Source organism: Podarcis vaucheri, assembly GCF_965113315.1.
Source record: "Podarcis vaucheri genome assembly, chromosome: 3".
Taxonomy (NCBI): Eukaryota; Metazoa; Chordata; class Lepidosauria; order Squamata; family Lacertidae; genus Podarcis; species Podarcis vaucheri.
This window is the reverse complement of record NC_138761.1, coordinates 86,993,955-87,014,304: the sequence shown is the minus strand read 5'-3', so window position 1 is coordinate 87,014,304 and position 20,350 is coordinate 86,993,955. Positions and strand designations below refer to the sequence as shown.

The 20,350-nt window shown below is 41.5% G+C and overlaps 1 protein-coding gene and 1 long non-coding RNA gene across 5 annotated transcripts in view; one reads left to right on the top strand and one right to left on the bottom strand.

Moving 5' to 3' along the window:
- The window catches only part of CD109 (CD109 molecule), a 71,869-nt gene that overhangs the window by 3,289 nt on the left and 48,230 nt on the right, over positions 1-20,350 (top strand). For all 4 annotated transcript variants that reach the window (XM_082218237.1, XM_082218236.1, XM_082218235.1 and 1 more), the window contains exons 3-7: positions 14,758-14,786; positions 16,646-16,876; positions 17,280-17,405; positions 19,018-19,057; positions 19,960-20,044. In XM_082218237.1, the coding sequence (XP_082074363.1) occupies positions 14,758-14,786; positions 16,646-16,876; positions 17,280-17,405; positions 19,018-19,057; positions 19,960-20,044 (511 nt within the window). The remainder of the gene's footprint in view (positions 1-14,757; positions 14,787-16,645; positions 16,877-17,279; positions 17,406-19,017; positions 19,058-19,959; positions 20,045-20,350) is intronic.
- LOC309529953 lies at positions 1,794-11,324 on the bottom strand. The gene is made up of 3 exons (XR_014218548.1): positions 9,654-11,324; positions 7,333-7,425; positions 1,794-1,984 (listed from the first exon to the last, which is right to left on the bottom strand). It is a non-coding gene; the product is annotated as an uncharacterized lncRNA (long non-coding RNA).

Sequence of the window (20,350 nt, the reverse complement as noted above, 5' to 3'; positions counted from 1 at the left end):
CCCAAAGGGAACTAGTGAACTAAGCAAGGATTTCAATCCCATAGGCAGGATTCAGTTATTGAGCATTACCAGTGGAAGCTCATGCAAAGACTTTCATTAGTGTAACAGGACTTTCTCCCCTCTCCCACCACATGTGTCCTCTGCACCTCCAATTGGCTCATGGGGGTAGTGTTGGGAAAACCTTTTCCCCATGTCTCTCAAGTCAAAGTCTGGCGCTGTGTCAACAACACTTCAGTGTCTGTCTTCCACATATATTTATTTATTTCATTTCATTTCCAAACCACCTTTCATCTGAAGATCACACAGTGGTTTACAAAATAAAAACACATACAGTGGTGCCCCGCAAGACGAAATTAATTCGTTCCGCAAGTTTTGTCGTCTAGCGAATTTTTCGTCTTGCGAATCACGAAATCCCATAGGAATGCATTGAAATTCAATTAATGCGTTCCTATGGTCAAAAAAAGTCCAAACAAAGCCAAATTTGGTACAACAACAGTTTATTAACTGCTCTTTAAAGTCACACATACTGTAAAGAGCAGTTCAAAAATTGAAGGGAAAATAAATTAACTTTATAAACAAAACATGTCTTTGTTTTTAGACAAAGGAAACAAAGTCGCGAGACGTTTGCGTCTTGCGAAGCAAGCCCATAGGGAAATTCGTCTTGCGAGGCAAATCGAAAACAGAAAAACCTTTCGTCTAGCGAGTTTTTTGTCTTGTGAGGCATTCGTCTTGCGAGGTACCGCTGTACAGTGGTACCTTGGTTTAAGATCAGCTTAGTTTATGAACAATTTGGATTAAGAATGCTGCAAACCCAGACGTACCATAGGTGTTTTGGTTTGTGAACTTTGCCTTGGAATAAGAACATGTTTCGCTTCCTATTGAGTGCGTTCCATTTTTAAATTGATTCCCCCGCTGCTATGGGAAAGCAAGCCTTGGTTTAATAACGGACTTCCAGAATGGATTAAGTTCGTAAACCAAGGTACCACTGTATATAGAATGGAGTGGGATAGCTGTGCTGCTGTTTCCCTTAAAAAGTGCACATTGGTGTGTTCTAGAGAATGAAAGGATGTCTTGTAAGCAAGAAAGGGTGAGTCTTACAGGCTATTTTTTCTCAATAAATCCTGAAGAAAATTGCACTTACAGTGCAATTCTATGCATGCTTACTGAGAAGGACACTAGGTTATGTCCAGTGGGCATTACTACCCATGGTTAGAGACATATGCTGATGCTGGAGTGTGTAAATGCAAGAAGAAGCATAAAGCTAACGAAGTGGTGGGCATTTCTGAAAGGGAAAGCGGATGTCCACTTTTGTGTTGTTTAAGACTAGATAATGGCATAGCAGAAGAGCACTAAGCCTCAAAAGCACTGAAAAATGTGTGTGTGTGAATGTATTGCTAGTTGCAATGTGAAATCAATGTCTGTGCCACTCATACTGTCACCTAGCATTCTGCAATTATGTGTTTTGTTGGGGAAGGTATCACATTTTCCAGATACACAATGTTGTCATCTTGGTGTGGTGAAATGTGATGAAAGAACAACTCTTGAGGAAAGGGGGCATGGGGGCTGTGGACAACAAATGAATAACTATTTTGTGCATTCCTAATAAACCAATACCAAGCATGCAGAAAGGCCCTTATTAGTATTAGTAGCAGCATTCTCTACACAGCCACATTTGGCCACAGGAGGCAACTGCATACCATTTGGGACTTTCTCCTGGGAAATATCCTATATATTTGGATATCAAGTTGGCTTTATAGCAGAGCTGTGTTTTTAAAGTAGATATAAAGCAGATCTTGTGCATGCTAATTTCCTAGCTTTATTGGGCAGGGAAAGCTGGAGCTCAGTGATCTGTTTTGCATGCAGAAGTTCTTACATTCAACCCCTAGTATCTCCAAGGAGAGAGACAGCCAGTCAGTTTAGAAAAAACTAACCTATCGGTAGATGGACCAGTGGTCTGGCTCTGTATGAGTCAGCTTCTTCTGCACTGTAAAAAAATAAGGATTAATTCGCATGTTTACTTGTGACCCTCTTTGCCTAATAGACACCTTCATTTAACATGTGAGACTGATGTTTCAGAGGCCCATCCATGTATAAATCCTATTGTGCAACATTCTCTCTTCCCACCCTTTCCTGAGTGGGTAGAGTCATGTCATTGAGTCTTGGTGAAGCACCATGCTCACACTTTCCCTTAGGTGAATGTTGAAATATGACACTGATTCACTTGCTCTTCTATGAAAAAAAGATAATTAAACAGGACAGTGGATGAATCCTCCCATATATTCAATATGATCTCAGAACTAGTAAAGACACACTGACTAGATTTCAGCTGTTTTTATTAGTTTCTTTGACTGTTTTCAGCAACAAGGGAGCTATATTGTTTTCATTGCTGTTATCCCTCATTTGGAAAGCTGAAGCAATATTGCTCAAATACAGATTGCCAGGAGAAGACACCCTAAGACACTGAAAATAGCTTGTGGATAGCACCTGGGAGACCGGGGTTCAAGTCCCCGCTTGACCATGACTCTCACTGGGTGACTTTGGGCCAGTCACTGTCTCTCAACCTAAGCTACCTCACAGGGTTGTTGTGGGGATTAAATGAGGGAGAGAACCGTGCATAACACATTGAACTCCTTGGAGAAGTAGGTGGGATGTAAGTGCAATAAATAAATAAGTAAATAAATTATGACATGTTCACTTTAGAAGTGAACTGTTTAAATAATTTTGAACTGAGGCCTTCTCATCCTGAATGGCAAGTCAAGTTTTTATTTTTTTGTAAACCTCTGAGAGGTTTTCTTACAATGATTTTTTTTCTTTAGTTTTCCTGGTCACCTCCCTCAAACAGCTTCAATTTCCCTGGTTCTCTGGTAGAATATGGTTTGGCTTGTAGGTGTAGGGTGAGAAAACCACAAGGACAGAAACCATTACTACTAAGCCTTTCTTCTCTAGAAAAGAGACTGAATTGTGTTCTTCCTCCATATCAGACTCTGTAGTATCTCTCCAACAAGCGTTTAGATCTTCAGCTAAACTTTTGATTTTAGCTCATCTAAAAAGCAACTAACCTCATCATACACAAACGAAACTATGCACGATACTTACCAATCAGCTTTGTTGCTCAGCGTTGGCACAGACCCTGTTCCCTTCTTAGCAGAACTCCTTCAGCAATTTGCCCCATAATATCAGCTGCTAGGCTAGATCTTCAGCTCCCCTTAAGATGCAACCTCTGCTGCGATTCCTAGCACTCTTCAGACTTATGAAGCCTCTTCCTAAGTCCTTAATCATTCTACTTCAGCTGACAAGAGCTTCTCTCCTTGGCCAGTATCAAACCAGGCTTTTTATTTACACCAGGCTTTTTATTAATAATCATTTGGGTGATTTTTGATCCCCTTATTGGTCTATAATTATGAGCCAATAAGATGAGGTAGAATGCCCATTAACTGACCAATTACAACTGACCACCCTTTTGATGCATTTGATTCTGAATATGAAGTCAGCAGCCTCCTCAAACATAGCCATCTTCTTGATGATAATAGACTACAATGACAGTCTGCTGCCTGCTAGTCTGTCTTTGGTAATCACTTTGTTTTCAGTTAACCCTTACCTTGCTGGAAATGATATAGCATTATTATCATAAACTTTACCACATAAACAACATGATTACAGGCCCAAAGTTACCTACTGAGTTTCATGACATAGTGGATATTTGGACTCAGGTTTCTCTGGCTCACATGAAACACTTTTGCTAACCTGTACCACTCTGGTTCTCTTATAGCAATCTTCTCAGCAGCACATATCTAAGATTTTTGACTCTTTCATGTCATCTCTTTTTTCTTGGTAGCTAATTTTGACAACATTAGTGTGTTAATCTGAAAAACCACCACCATCATCTTTTAAATGCATTGCAAACACAATGCTATGTGCATGCCTCATCCTTAAATAAATCACATTAATATGTATACCTGATTTTAAATATATGCAGAAGTCAAGAGCTATTACCAGTAATGAACGCCTTAAGACTTAATTTTGAACATTCAGACTTTACATTGGTAATGAAAGTTTTTGCAGATACATGAATTGCTCATCATGCTTTCAAAACTAATATTACATCTGAAATGCTGACATAAAAGATCTTACCTTTACAGAATACATACTACGGTATGTGAAATGATGAGCGCTTCCTGTGTGTGCGTCAGATGTTGTTTTACCAGAATCTGTAGTTTATACTAATAATGTAAAGTCTAAATTGACATGTAACAGTAACAGCTGCTGGGCATTTGGGAGCTACCTGGCTTCTTTATTTTCAGTGATTTTCTTTTATTTTTATAAAAAGGTTGACATATTTTGCTTTGAAATTCAAGACAGTGTTTGGTTTATGCTTTGTAAAAGCTGCAGGCTCTGGACAATTTATTATTAATGATAAGGAATACATGTTTGGGGCTTCTATTTAACTGAATCAATTACTAGGTCTCAAGGATCATAAAGGAAAGACTTTGGTAGTGTTACTCTCATAGCGAGGCCAACAGAATGCAAGCCTATGCTGGCGTGGCCTGCTTGTGCAGTTTATGAGAACAGTTCTCATGACAGAGGTTGGCAGCCTTACATTATTGGTGGCTGCTTTGTAATAGAGATTCAAAATGAAAAAGCCAAGGATGCTACAGCTTGGCAAGATTGTACTTGGCAGAAATTTAAAAAACCTTGCAACGGTTCATATCTTTTTCATCTGATGAATAAGAAAGTAGGATTTAACAAAAATCTCATTCATATAAGATGCATTTTAGGTGTGCACCAAGAAATGTAAAGTATTACAGAGGTACCTTGGGTTACATATGCTTCAGGTTACATACGCTTCAGGTTACAGACTCTGCTAACCCAGAAATAGTGCTTCAGGTTAAGAACTTTTCTTCAGGATGAGAACAGAAATCGTTCTCCGGCGGTGCGGCAGCAGCAGGAGGCCCCATTAGCTAAAGTGGTGCTTCAGGTTAAGAACAGTTTCAGGTTAAGTACTGACCTCTGGAACGAATTAAGTACTTAACCTGAGGTACCACTGTATTGCAACAAAGAAGCACTTAGAAATCCTGCAATATGCTTGGAGCCAAAGACAATCCCAGCTATGTGTTGAGTACTGCACACTCACTGGCAACCCTGGGGCTGTTGCTGTGTAATGTATGAAAAAGGTCTAGATGTAGCCTCTTTAATTCAGTCCTAAGGGGTGAAACTGGCACTTGGCTATATATATTGTTGATGGCTCAATTCGTTTTTATTTTGGAACATTTTCACCTCTTGCCTCTTAAATCTCAACGTTGTACATTCATTGCCAAATAACAAGAATATAATTATGCGATAGTACCCAGAGGTAGGAGAAACTTATAATTTGTGATCTTAAAAAGGGCAAGGCAGTTTTGTTTAGCAGCCATGAAGAGTTGCTGTTGCAAATATATTGGCATAAAAAAGTTATGCAAGAGATTCTCTAAATTTTAAAAGTTTTTCTAAAGTGATAGTAAAGTGTTAAGGTGATGACTTGCATCCGTCTTCAAAGACTCAGAAGTGATATAATTGCTGCTTAATTGAGTGTAGGGAGAAATCTTGATTCTGAGAGTAAGGGAGTTGGGGGGAAAGAAATCCCAGCCAAAAGTTACTAAACAGATAGAGACTATGCAAATAGCTTTCAAGCTCAGACAAGCTGTGATCATATATAAACACTGGAAAAATGTCCATGCCAGCAACTGAGTCCTGCTTGCTTAACAATATAAAGGAGCCAATTTTATATGCCAAGCTAGAAAACACTGATGAATGCTAAGCTGTTAAATAGCAGCACAGCAAGGACAGGGTTTGAGAGTCTATGAATCTTATATTATAACATAAACATGCCATTAAGTTTCCCTTAAAGCTCTGTTTTGCCAAGTGACTCATCAGATATTGCTAGTTTCCAGGGTTAGTCCTGGAAAAGTTGAAGCATAATTCTGAGCTAATACATCTCCAGAAATACTTTCATGCAGTGGATGAATGTAAACCTTTGCATTCCGTTTTCCTTGTTGATCAAAAGAAGAACCAATAGTACAAAACAATAGCAGAGGATTAATCTTCCCAACACTTAAGATAGAATAGGATAAAATCTAATAGTGTTGCTGAATATGCTTAGTTTCCTGATAATGTAAGCACCATTTCTCCTGAAGAAATATAGGAGTGATATTTCTGTGTGGCAGTCCAAATACTACTTACAAATTCAGTAACACCCTACCTTGACCCACTGTCATGACTCTCTGTACTTTGTTTGCACAATGTACCATTTTGCTAACAGTCTGGAATGGGGGAACAATTTTATTCCACTTTTCCCAGAGCAGTGAAAAGGCTTTGATTGTAAAAAATTCTAGTTTTAATAAACTCAGAATAAAATACATTTTAAAAGTCATGTTAATCTGGGGTTTTTTTTGTTTTATATACTTGTAGTTTTAATGGTTGCAAGCTGCTTTGGATGGGCTTTGCTTGAAAAAGCAGCATATAAATATTTTTTAAACAAATAAATAACAAAAAAGGGTTGTGCTAATGCCTCCATATGCATTATTACTATTATTATTCCTGCCCTTCAACAGCAGTTCATAGGGCAGGTTTCAATTTAAAATTCAGTTTTAAAACAGTTAAAACAAATTGCAATCACATGAATAGGGTGGGTCCTGCAATACACAATTCTGGTGTCAAAGGCCAGACATGGAAGTTGAAAAAGATTAATAAAGTGTCTGTGTGTGTGTGTGTATTTCAGCAGCCAACTATTAGCAAAGTTTCTGGGGAAAATAAACATTTTCTTAAGCATGTCTTCGGGTCATTTTGGATGAAATTTTGATTATGTTCGGTAAGATTTCATTGTTATTAAGTAGAAAAATGAGGACATGGGAAAACTCACTTGGGAACAATATTATTTTTCACTTGATGATCAAGATTACTCATTAAAGCTTAAAAAACAAAGCCTCAAAATTGGCCTGCTTGACAAGTTCTTAAGCTCTTAGCTTCTTACAATGTTGCTTTAAAAAAAATCTAAGACTGCTTATCTTTTTGCATGATGATGTTAGGATTTTTTACTTGAATTTTAATTTTGATAGATTATGATGCAGTTTGTTCTACAGTGTTTAAAGAATCAAGTTGAGGACAGATTTATGCGAAGGCCTGGGACTAAACAAAACTGGAGACTCTTATTCCAGACTCGGGTTTAACTATGTGTGAAGATTAAGAACATTTTGGCATGGATATTGATACTGACCTGGGGATCAATTTTTTGTTCAGCAGGAGCCTGTATCCCTGTTCTTGCATGTAGAACAGTAAATTGTTCTTATTGCCACTCACCTGTTTGGGTCTGAGATACTGTTTTGCTCCTATGTAGCAGCCTTTTGCATGTGTGAGACAGATAGAGAAGGCTTATTTCCCCCCCTGTAGAACCTGAATGATAGAAAATAACTAGAGATAAGCACAACATTGGACAGAATAAATATAACAAACCACTTTTGAAATATAAAAAGTTGACATTAAAATGCATTGATGGTGTATGTGGGAGTTGCCATTCAACTTTAAGAACACAGGTTTTTGTTGGCAGGTCCAACATGCTTTATGGCTTTCCTAGTGAGCGTGGTCAGTACAGAATTGGCTTTTCTTTAGTTAGGTTTTGTCCCCTTTAGGGAGAGAGGCTAGTGCACTGATAGTTTCCCATATTTTTGCTTCTCTTTTCTTTCTGTTATTGCATTATTTCTCTATGGTAGGGGAAGAAAAAACAATTGCCTACCATCACTGAGAACAAAAGCTGACTAATAAGGAAATTTAAGGGAAGCACTAAAATGGGCTGAACAGGAAGCTTTTAGTTAGTATTGGAAATGACTTTTAACAGATCTTAGAAAGAATCTCCTAGTGGAACCACTTCAGGCACTAGCCCAGGGGTCAGCAACCTAAGGCCCAGGAGTCACAAGTGGCCCACGAGGGTCGTTTAACTGGCTCACAAGCCACCCCCGAACTGAGCCACCCACTCGGCAAGTCCCCATGCGCTGTGCTAAACCAGCGTGGCGCGGCGACTCGCTTCCGCGGTGCCAGAAATCGCATCTGTGCATGCACAGACACCGAAAATCATGTGTGCATGCGTTTGTGTGATCCAGCCTATGGAGGGATCTCTGCTGGAGTGAACTGGCCCAGGCAAGGTAAACCTTGCCCACCCCTGCACTATCCCTTGAATGCTTTGCTCTCTTGGCCATGAGGGAGGACCCCATCACCAGGTAGTCAGAGGAAGGGGGGGGCATTGATGAGGAGAGGTGGATGGTGTCAAAGGCCATTGAGAGATCCAGTAGAACTAGGAAACAGCTTTCAGCTTTGTCCCTAGCCTGCTGGAGATCATCGGCCAGCGTGACCATCTGGACTGTCTAGAGGTAAAAGCTGGGGCCCCTGTTATACAGTGGTTGCTCCTGTGCCGTGTCCAGAAAGAGGTGCTGGGGGATGTGTGTTCAGACCCCATGGCTCTCACTTGTAGGGTGCCTCAGGGTTCCGTCCTCTCCCCCATGCTTTTTAACATCTATATGAAGCTGCTGGGAGAGATCATCAGGGTTTGGGCTGGGTATGCGGATGATACCCAGCTTTACCTCTCCTTTAAATTGGAACCAGTGAAGGTGGTGAAGATCCTGTGTGAGTGTCTGGATGCAGTTGGAGGATGGATGGCGGCTAACGGATTGAGGTTGAATCCTGACAAGACAGAAGTACTGTTTTGGGGGGACAGGGGATGGGTAGGTGTGGGGGACTCCCTAGTCCTGAATGGGGCAATTGTGCCCCTGAAGGACCAGGTGCACAGCCTGGGAGTCATTTTGAACTCACAGCTGTCCATGGAGTTGCAGGTCAATTTTGTGTCCAGGGCAGCTGTCTGCCAACTCCCATCTGGTACATAGGCTGAGACCCTACCTGCCCGCAGACTGTCTCGCCAAAGTGGTGCATGCTCTGGTTATCTACCACTTGGACTACTGCAATATGCTACCTTTGAAGGTGACTCAGAAACTACAACTAATCCGGAATGTGGCAGCTAAACTGGTGACTGGGAGTGGCCACCGAGACCATATGACAACAGTCCTGAAATACCTACATTGACTCCCAGTGCGTTTTCAAGCACAATTCAAAGTGTTGGTGCTGACCTTTACCAGCCCTAAACGGCCTCGGCCCAGTATACCTGAAGGAGCGTCTCCACCTGCACCATTCAGCCCAGACACTGAGGGCCAGTTCTGAGGGCTTTCTGGTGGTTCCCTCACTGTGAGAAATGAGGTCACAGGGAAGCAGGCAGAGGGCCTTCTCAGTAGTGGCATCCACCCTGTGGAACACCCTCTCATCAGATGTCAAGGGAATAAAAAACTATCTGACTTTTAGAAGACATCTGTATCAGGAAATTTTTAGTGTCTAATGTTTTACAATTTTTATGTGCTGTAAGCTGCCCAGAGTGGCTGGGAAAACCCAGCCAGATGGACGGGGTAGAAATAATAAAAAGATGAGGATGAGACTTTTCACTGAAATACTGATGATTTTTCATTAGGATTTTTTAAAATAAAAAATGGCAGGTTGTGCAAATTTGGAGAACTGAGTTTAAGACTGGAAAAATGAGAACAGAAATTGATAGATTTGCAGAGGACAGGTGTACATCCGTGTACCTTAGTAACGAGATGTTTGTTTAGTGTTTCTGTTTTGACGTATTTTAAAAGTAAAAGCGTAACTCTGGGCAGTTTTGGCAACTGTCACCACAGGAATTAGAACATTGGGAAAGTGTCAGTTGGGGCAGTTAGTTGAGAGAAAGAAGGAGATGGGCTAGTAAGGAAGAAGAGTGTCTTTGCAAAATTCGCCTGATGAGGGGAGACTGTAATCACGTTCTGTGGAGGATAGAGGCGAAAGGAAACAGTGATGTGGGAGCAGAATGGTGCAAGGGGATTCAGCAGCCCACAGAGCCAAGGAGCAGCTTGAGATTGTCTACTCGCAGGGACACCCAGGCAACCCAGTGGCACCATAAGAGACTCAACGGTGGTTAAGGACTGTAGTGTTTGTTCATTTTGCCAGAAAGGATACCGCCTTGTATTCTGTGCTGGAAAAAAGGCATTCCTTTCCTCATTTGTAATAAATGTTTTAACAAAGGTGGATTTTCCAGGTTTCCCAACTCACTTCCCAGAGTGTGTACCTGGGGGGAAAGGCTTTCCATCACTGGTGGGAGCTTAAAGGGAAACTGCTGTTGCAGGCAGGTCCCAAAACAGCAACAAGAGCCCTCAGTATTGCCTCCGGATATGAAGAACTCTTTGTGGAGCCGTATGTTTTAATTTAGGGGCTGAACCAAACATTTTGATTCCCTTGGCAACAGTAAGCCGCAATTCAGTAGAACAAAACCAACATAAACGACATTTAGAACAGTTTGTGGGTCATAATTTAACTGTGCAATATTTCAGCCCTTCTGATTTATTTGAAATTACAGGCAGATGTAATAATTAAAGATTGATGCTGCCAAAGATATGATCTAATCTTACCTGACACAGGAAAGGAAAATCCCACCCGGCTTTTAATCACTGATTAGTTTAATTATGTGCACTCCACTGATAATCCACAAACCTTTTTGATGCTTGCAATCTTTTTTGCAATATTAATTGCAAATATCAAATGGAGGCTTCAAATACAAATACAGTGATGGTGGGTGCTTCCAGACATGGGCAGTTTAGCAGCAGCCAATCATTGATGTTCTACTTTAAACTGGAAATGGAAGGCAACACTGCTTCCAGAAGTCTAACATGCAATAAGAAAGTTGGCATTCCCTGTTTCTCCATCCACATGTTGTAAAGAAGCAATTTTCATTGGGATTGTTGGAATAAAAGGTTTCCTTCCTCACTGCCAAATCAAGATTACCACTCCCTTCTGCAACTTAGGGCGGGAGCCGGAGGAGGAAATGCATATAAACCCTACTTGAAAAGGGTAGGGTTAAAGTAATAGAATTGATTCCTAGAGAGAAGAGAACAGCCAACAGAGAAGGAAATGGCTGAATGGTCTCTCCAAATGACTGTGATAGGCCATTGACAACTGAGGAAATTGTGCAGCAATTACAAAAGTTCAGTTCTGCTGATGTGGCTCACTATCCACATATAAACATTTTTCAGTTTTCAGACTTTTTCTTTTGCATTTTCTTTTATATTGCTAAGGATAGAAAAGGGATAAGTAGGGCGTTTATTTTAAAATGTGTGTTTTTCAGACAGGGCTTTGGAATGTGATTTTTTTTTTTAACCAGCCTGTTTTCACTGATACGTTATTGATGTTTTTCCTGCTATTATTGAAGTAATGTGTGTTTATATTGTACATGTCAGGACTGGCCGTTGTCCTCTTCAGATCACCACACAAATGCTTCTTGTTCTTTTATAACTTTTTATTGCGTATTAACAAAACAATCTTATAAACGGTTCTTAAATATTATTCCTCAGAGTCACTTCTTTCAGCTACCTTCTGAGCTCTGCTTCTCCGTGACCAGCCACTCTCAAAATGGCGAAGGCGCCCTTCCCTTCGCTTTCCCCACTCTTTTTCCTACCCTCCTGGCTAGAGCTGGCTTGTATCTCCCCTCCTCCGAATCTGAGCTAGAACTTAACCCTTGCCTTTCCTGGGAACAGCCGGTCCCTACCTCAGTGTTTCCCAACCTTTTTTGGGCAAAGGCACACTTGTTTCATGAAAAAAATCTCGAGGCACACCACCATTACAGCCCCGTGACGTCAGCGCGCAGCGTCACGCCGGGAGGGACATGAATTGCTAGCAAATTACATAATCACCTCCTTGAGGGCTGGCTCATCTTCTCCAAAGGCAGAACCCCATTAATTAACAGGACAGACTCACACCATAGCCAAGACGAGGAGGGAAAACCTCAGTCATGCACAGTCATGCACATGTGGGGGCTAAATGAGGACGAAGACCGGGCAGAGAGCAGGGTTCAAATCACCCCACCTGGCCAGGACAATCCCTGGGTGCTCCCTTGGGCCACTCGCCTGACCCACCTCGCAGGGCTGTTGTTGCGAGGATAACACAGGGAGAACCACGTGCACCCCCAGGAGCTCCTTGGAGGAGAAAGCGGGCGATGAATGCAATGCACGAAATATATGAGAGGCGACCAGGTTTTGCAGGTGAGGGGCCTCCGCCAGCCTCCGCTTCCAACACCCGGCGCAACGACGCCGAAGTTTCCCCCCGGGCTCGGTTCGGGGAGCAGCGCTGCTCCCCCCCGGCTCCCCTTCGCCCTCCCGGCTCTCTCTGCCGCCCACTGGGGACCCCCTCACCTGCCAAGTCCGGAGCGCCGGTGGAAGTTGAATGCATGCAGGGCACCGCGTTACCATTGCATTGCACTGCACTCCATGCAACGCCTGCACGCATGCATTGCCTTGCACGTCCGATGTGTCCCCTCCGGCGCGGATGCAGCATTGCAAAAATAAAAAAAACCACGACGCAGCCCTACCTGGGGGGCAGCCTCCGCCTCTGCTGCTCCGCCTCCGCGGGGATCCCCGGGCTCCATCCTGCCGCCCGATCTCCGCGGGGGCGCAGGCAGGCTGCGCGGGGTCTGCGCGGAAGAGCCCCTGCCCGCCCGCCCGCCGCCGCGGCGCTCATTCCATGGCCGGGAGAAGAGCGCTTCAAACAAAACGCCCGGCCCGCCAGGCCACGCTGGGAAACGTAGTTTGCGCACCCCGCGCGGGCGCGGAGCCCAAGGGCGAGGGGACTACGGATCCCGGCAGCCCCCGCGCCGGGGACGGAGGGGGAGAGGCCGGGTGCAGGGATGGAGGGACGGGTGGGCGAGCGAGTGAGTGAGTGGCAGCCACCAAGCCTTGGCCGAGAGCCAGGAAGGGCCTCCCCGGAGGAGGAGGAGGAGGGAGGCGCAGAGCGGGAGGGAGGGAGGGAACCCCAGGGGTCATCTAGTGACGGCGCCCCAATCGAAAATTTGACTTTTTTTTAAAAAAATCTTTAGAATTTTTTAATTTTTCCCGTGGCACACCAGGCAACATCTCGCGGCACACTAGTGTGCCGCGGAACAGTGGTTGGGAAACACTGCCCTACCTGTTGCTCTCTTTTCTTCAATTCACTGCTCTCCTCCCCCCCTTGGGGAATGCTTTCTCCCTCTGGGAAACTGGAATCTTCTAACTCTAACTCTTCCCTGACAGTACACCACCTTGTTACATATACTTTTAATGAAAGTGCACTTTATAAATATATAAACAAAACAATTAAAATAAATAGATAAAGAATGTCAGTCCATGAGTGGTTTGTGGGTGATGGCCTCACGGTAAATATGGGGTAGGTTTATTGAGAGAGCAGAAAGAATGGAATTATATCAATCATGATGATGTAAATCATGATAACAATCAGGCCTCCCATTCCATTAAATAATTGATATCTCTAATGAGAGCACTCTGGTTTTGACCTTACTTCTTCTTGCCGACACTGACAGATTTGCTGAAGATACTTTGCACAATACACAGAAGGCAATTTAAGAGTAGCATTTCAAAGTCAATACAAGTTAAGCATTAAAAGCCTGTTGTTACAGGTCTGTAGGAATTAGAATTCAATTAGTGCATGGGAATGAGGCCACTGGGAATTAGGAATAAATTCTTTCTAAATCCTTGCACCCCAGCCTCTAGATTTATATTAGAAGTCTAGAAGAATATTTATTCATTCTGCCACCTCTCCCCTGAGTAGCAGGGCCTTGAGTTGCCATAAGTAGAAATAAGATATGGGTACAGCTTTTCTGTATATCCTGGTCTCAGAAATGAAGTATATCACTTTTTGACTTTATATTTGAATCATACTTCATGACGACTAAAGTGTACAAAAGTAACAGTGCTTCTGCCCTGAGAAACACATCTTTGAATTCTGATACACTGATGGTTAGTATAAATATTTATGCCGTGTCTTTCAATAAAATGATCTCTGAGGCAGCTCTTGGAATATTGTAACAATGCAATACAAACTATTTACTCACCTTTTGGTGGTGGGGACAGACAAGAGAGATCCTGTGAGGTCGGCATGAATTAAAAACACCTCCCCAGCTTCCTGGTGTTCCTGTTGCTGTCCTTACTGAGGTTTGCAGCAAACCACTCCAGGAAGTGTGCTTCCAGGTAGCAATTACTATAACGATCACTAGAGCCCACATCACATGTTACACTCTTGATGGGGTTCCATCTGATGATCGGGAAGTAGACCCCTGAAGTTTGCCTTGCTCCCGTGTTGCACAGATGGGCTAGTCCCACCCTGTGCATTGAGCACAGCTATCTGAAAACAAGCCCCCAGTGTCATGTGCAGTTGTTGTTTTTCAGATATCTGTACTCATTGTGTACTCATGCAGTAGTCGGCATGGGGTAGCACGGCCAGGGCAGTTATTCCCTGGTCATTGCATGGACCCCGCTCACACATGTCATGCCTAAAGAAAGCTTTAGGAGGTGGGGCTCCTCATGCAGGTAGAATGTGGCTCCCACCTCATTGCTTTGTGATGGCTGACTTAGATCCTGGGAAAACATGGAGTTGACGCCTCTTCCTAGGTCTCCAGAAATAACCTCCATCCTCAGGAAGTGTGTTTGCAGGTACCACTGGAGTCCCACTGTGGAAATACAAGAAGAAGGTTCACATTATGCAAGAGACTTGTGCTGCAATGCTGCATTCCAACAAAAGCATTGTAAGGATGGATTTGCTGTACATGGTACAGTACATGGCATGTAGGAAGCAAGAGGTGGATTAATCCCCCCTTTTCTTTTTTAAATGCAGATTCGGTTGGTACACTTGTCCTTCCAGCTGTAAGTATTATTTCCTCCAAGTACTAGAGTTCCATGTGAAATATTTCCTGAATGGATGCTGCCTCTTTCATTTACTTACCTTTATTTCATTTTAATCTTGTATATAGTGTAAGTTCACTATTAGTGAGCAAAGAGCTTCCTTCTGACAAGTGAATCATATACACTGAAATGCAGGCGTTTCATATCTTGTTTTAGGAAACATCATCTGACAATGATGTTAAAACAGACATTGAAACTAGTGTTCCTGGCATGTCTAGATGTAATTGAAACAAACAAGAATGCGGGATTAGCATTCCTTCTAGGTTTTGTTTGCTAACAAAGAGGGTGTAAAAGTATTAAAATTCATAAATAGTAGATAAGATTTTAAAACAGATTTATATCAACATGCATTTTTAGGTGCAAACCACATTGTCATGTAGCACTTGCCTCAAAATAATTAAGAGCCAATGAACAGGAGCGGATGAATCATGATTCTTCTTCTGCACAATCCCTTTTCTTGTAAATTGTAAGCATGGCTGCTGCTTCTGCCTTAGAAGCATGTCTGTGCTTGCTTGTGCCATGTATCTCTGAAACGTGCTTGCAGACTAACTCAGAGAATAAGACTTTCCAGAACACAAATCATGGTTGGGAATTTAGATCAAATGTCCTAGGGGAACCATTTTCTTCTGCAGCCTGATTCTGTTCTGCCAGAGGACAGATTGTTGTCTGCCTGATAGTGCAGGCTCAGAAACCAGGATAATGATCCAGGATCTCATATTGACAGCAGTGTTAGATGCTGAGATATGAAAAGTGGGATCTAAATGGCACCTTAAACCTAGGTTATGGGCACAACAACTGAATGTCTAGGTACACTTTTTTAATAACTAGAATACAAAGCTGAAAATGAATGGACTGCAGCTAAAATATTATGTTCACTTTTCACATGGTCTAGTCCTTCCCTTGCACCCCCCCCCCAATATTCTTAAGAGGGTCTCTTCTCCAGTCTTCAAAGAGGAGCTGGAAGTAGGGAGGCAGAAAAAGGTCGTCCTTTCCTTCCACTCTGCAGTTTTAATCTGAAATCTTTGGTGCAGTACTGCGCCCAGAGCTCAGAAACTGCGCACGCTAATGAAATTCCCTGTTGCAAAAGGCTCCAAGAACAATGGGAGTTTCGAACACTGATTGACAGTAAACCTGGTCCCATTTAGCCAGCACAATACATTTCACTGCTTGAAGCAAAGAACAAGATGGCACCTTTCCATTCCACATAGAGAAGCCAGCCGAATCTATGGCAGCTGAATCTTCTTTTAGCACTGGTGAGGGGATAGTTGCTACAGTAGGCTAACTTAGGGGGTACAGGATGCATAGCTCTGTCCTCCCACACGTCACAGCCTCCAACATCTGCTGCCTCAGTCAGCTGCCACAATCTGCTTAATGGTAGAGATGGTCTTGTTAAGCTGTAATGGGGAACTTTGGCTTAATGCAAGTCACAATCTTTACACTGAAGCTGGCATGCAACAAGCAAACAAAGGGATGAGGCAGGAGTGAACTTCCACATTATTCATTCATAGCTACATAAACCATGGTTTTTGGAGCTGTGGGTGAACATATAAATGGGATTATAGTATGAAAGAATAAATGAAAATTTAGGTGACAGAACACTTTTAGGGAGTGTCATTGTAACTTATTTGTAGATTTTATGTCATAATCTTACTCGTATTTACTTGGATATCTTTAGTAGGGTTTTCTCTTAGGTAAGTTGCATAGGATTGCAGCTTCAATTTTTTTAGTTTTGTGAGTTCTAATTATTCATTGTTTTACTGTTCTGTGTGTCCAGTATTTGTTTTAGAAATAAATAAAGCAATCATGTTTTTTACCCCCAGCTCCCCTTGGGCAGTACTCCGGGTGATTATGATTTACTAGTCAAAGGATATTCAGAAGGTCGTCTGCTATTTTCTAACCACACTGTCCTTGAATTTGAGCACAAGAGCTTATCGGTATTCATCCAAACTGACAAGACTATGTATAAACCAGGCCAAGATGTGAAAATACGGGTTGTTACTCTGTATCCTGACCTCAAGCCGTACAATGCTCCTATGAATATATATATTCATGTAAGTATAAACTTGACATTATTTGGTGAAGCAGGGTTTTCTTTCAGAGTATGGTTATGCAATTTGCAGTGTATTTTCACTAAGACTATTCTTATACATAATGGCAAGGGATTTAATTTTGAATAAATCAGTGGTTCCCAAACTTCTCCCCCATGGGTCACCTGGAAATTGCTAACAGTCTTGGCAAACAAGTTAATGATTTTTCTGCCTGTAGTAGCAATTGTAATGTGCTGTGCTAGAAGCTGTATGATTTTTAATTTTTATTGGGTGGAATTCAACACTGCGCTATCAGGGCAAGTACTTTAGCTTGTCAGAATTAACGATGGTATTTCCCCTCTCCTTCCCCACTGTTCTCTTCTGAGTGTTACTAAACACATGCTTTTGACATTTTTTTAAAAAATAGGATCCTCGACACAATTTGATTCAACAGTGGTTGTCGCAGAATGGAAAACTAGGCAAAATTGCCAAGCAGTTTAAAATATCCAAATATCCTGTCCTGGGTGACTGGTCCATAAAAGTTCAAGTAAAAGTGAGTATTAACATAATGAATTGTTTTAACAGGGATGTAATGTATCTCTGAGTGAAATCAATAATTAAATTCCCATTGATTTTCATGGGGCTAGGTTGCATACTGGAGTTAGTTCATCGTTGCTAGAGATTAAATCTGTCTACAGTTGTGCAGTTTAATTGAAATGTATACTGTCTAAATTGGATGAGCTCAGCAACTGAGAAAGATCTGAGTCTTCAGATACTGATTACTGTGCAAAAAGTATGATGTGGCGAAGGCATTCTATGGTGCTCCATTACTTCAGCATTCAGTTCAAAAGATATATAGAAATCATGTGATACAGCTTTTAATAACTCATTACCAAAACATTTGTACAGTATATTTTCTTAAAAGCTGAAATTCTAAAAAAGAAGTTCAAAGACAGTTTTTAGTAGTTCTTGAGTTGGTTTAGACACTTGAGCAACATAATAGAGGAAAGTGCAATCACATGCAGTCACAGAGAGCAAATTGGGACACCATTAATTGTGACTGGAAATGAGCCAAGAAGCAAATGAGAATGAAGCATTCAATATTAACTGCTTTGGAGGGCTATGCAGATTGAGGAAGTGGAAATCAGAAGAAAAGGGAAGCACAGAAATGTTGTACATTAGAAGTTGGCCTTGAAAGAATTTGTGTAGACTTTGGGACAAATTGACAAGCACAGGGATGTTCTGTTATCCGCTGTAAACAGTGTTATGGTTCAGGTCCTACTTGCAGGTATCTGGTTGGCCTCTTTGAGAACAGGATTCTGGACCAGATGGACCATTGGGCTCTCTTATGAGAGTTGTTGTATGAGGAAGTTGTAACTTTTGAGTTGTGTAAGAGAGTTCAGTTTGTGAGAGAGCAAGTTTTCACTTTGAGATGGTGTGCTGGCTAGTGTTGGCTAGTTGCTGCCTTTTCACCTGAGCTCTTGGTCCCAAAGAACAATGAGTCTATTTAAAGATTTCTTTATTATTTAATTATTCATTTTCTGATTTGGCCTTAGTAGTGGTGTAAGTTGAAAGGAGAAATCAAGTTGTTTGAGAGCATATTGACTCTCTGCTGTGATCCCCACTCACCCCTCGGAATGCAGTAGGGTAGAAAAATGTGTTGATTTGATATTATTTACAACTCTTGAGTTCGTGCTTGCTAGCAGAATGAATTTAAAACTGTCCAGCCTGGCTCCCTGTTACTGTTTAGCCTTGTTAGTTTCTATGGAAACGACTCAGCTTTTCCACAGACACTCTCGGAAGCTGTGCTGAGAAACTATATAGAACAGCCCTTTTGATCACTGCCCTACTTCCTGATGTGCTTGTGGAGATGTGTGATTATGCAGTGTGCATTATTGTGTGTGATGCTCTTTAAACAATGATTAAATAGCTGTGCAAGTATAGGAAACTACTGTGTAGATTGGGGTGGTGTGTAACAGTATTTAAGGTGCCACAGTACATTTAAGTATTGTAAAGTTGTCTTTGGGAAAATGGCAGTTCAGCATGTACCTTATTTATTCATTTGCTTGCTTGCTAGAATTAATTTGGGAAAAGTCCTATCTTAGATACAATACATCATACAAGTTACGCATACCTTTCATAGAATTAATTTTGTTTTTCTATAGGATCAGACACATTATCAGACATTTACAGTGATGGAATATGGTAAGTGATTCCTGCTTGCATGTAAACTTGGATGCAGTTGTTTTTTTTTTTGGAAGACAGAAGGGGTTCAAAAAGTTAAAGGTAGCAACAGTAGAATTATGAACGTTACATTAAAAAAGTCATAATATTGAAAAGCCTTCAAATCGCAGAAGCCCACGAGACTTGGATTATGAGAGCCTTTTACCTCCTATATTTGCCCACATGGAACAGAGTATTCAACTTCATTTGTTATTCTAAAGATGCTTTATATTTTTTTGATGCCATGGGGATGTATTTCACATGTCTGCCCCATTCACATACGTAGCTGAGGATGTGTGTGTCTAACAGTAAAAGCAGTGTGCAGGAAAGAAGTGCTGAACACTTTCCTATCCTGTACATTAAGATTCTGCAGTCTTTTGCTCCAAACAGTTTCTCCCTTACACCTCTATTACTAGAAGTGAGCTGAGAATAAAGAGTATGGAGCAATGGATTGAGATGAAGTAATATTCAGGAGAGGAAGAGGTTCAGTGCCTGTAAGCCCACTTGTTTTAAAGACCTCTCCCATCTGCTTCCATCCGATGACTCGTGTGAACCAATAACTTCAGCTGATTTAAGACCAGACTTTTTTGTGGGGGTGGGCATATTTTGTGGCTCAGTATTTCCCATGTTTCTTAGATTTCCCACTCCTGGTTTGGAGGATTGTACATTTTGAGGGAATCTTCAGCACCCTCACCAAATTAAAAGTACTTTGGGGGAAGCCATAACAATTAACATGGTATAGAACTGAAGTGATATGTGATTTCAGTGTAGATGAGGTACATAAATACATTGTTTGCATTATACTGAGAAAACCACATTACTGAAACATGTATTGAAAAACATAGCTATGGCCATCAAATTAATTATAGCTTCTTCTTTTTTAGTGCTACCAAAGTTTGAAGTCTTTCTAGCAACACCTCTGTTTTATTCTCAGAAAGACATGAATTTCACTGGTACTGTCACAGCAAAGTAGGTAAAAAGTGAATCTTACATCATTTGAGGTCTATATGCATTGTACACCCATGTTAGTCCTTAGCTAGTTCCTAACCTTGCAAAGGTGGGATTTAACTCAATTATTGATTCCTTCTTTGCAGACATAACAGTTGATCATTATTTTTTAAAAGTATATTTTTCTGAGTACAATTTTAAAATACAAAACTAATAATAATAATTTTAAAATGAGAAATTACTGTGGCTATAAAGAGAAAACTGGTAATTTAAGCCCTGCTCCCAGAACATGACAATTAAAGAATGTCATTGACCCCACAAGTGAAC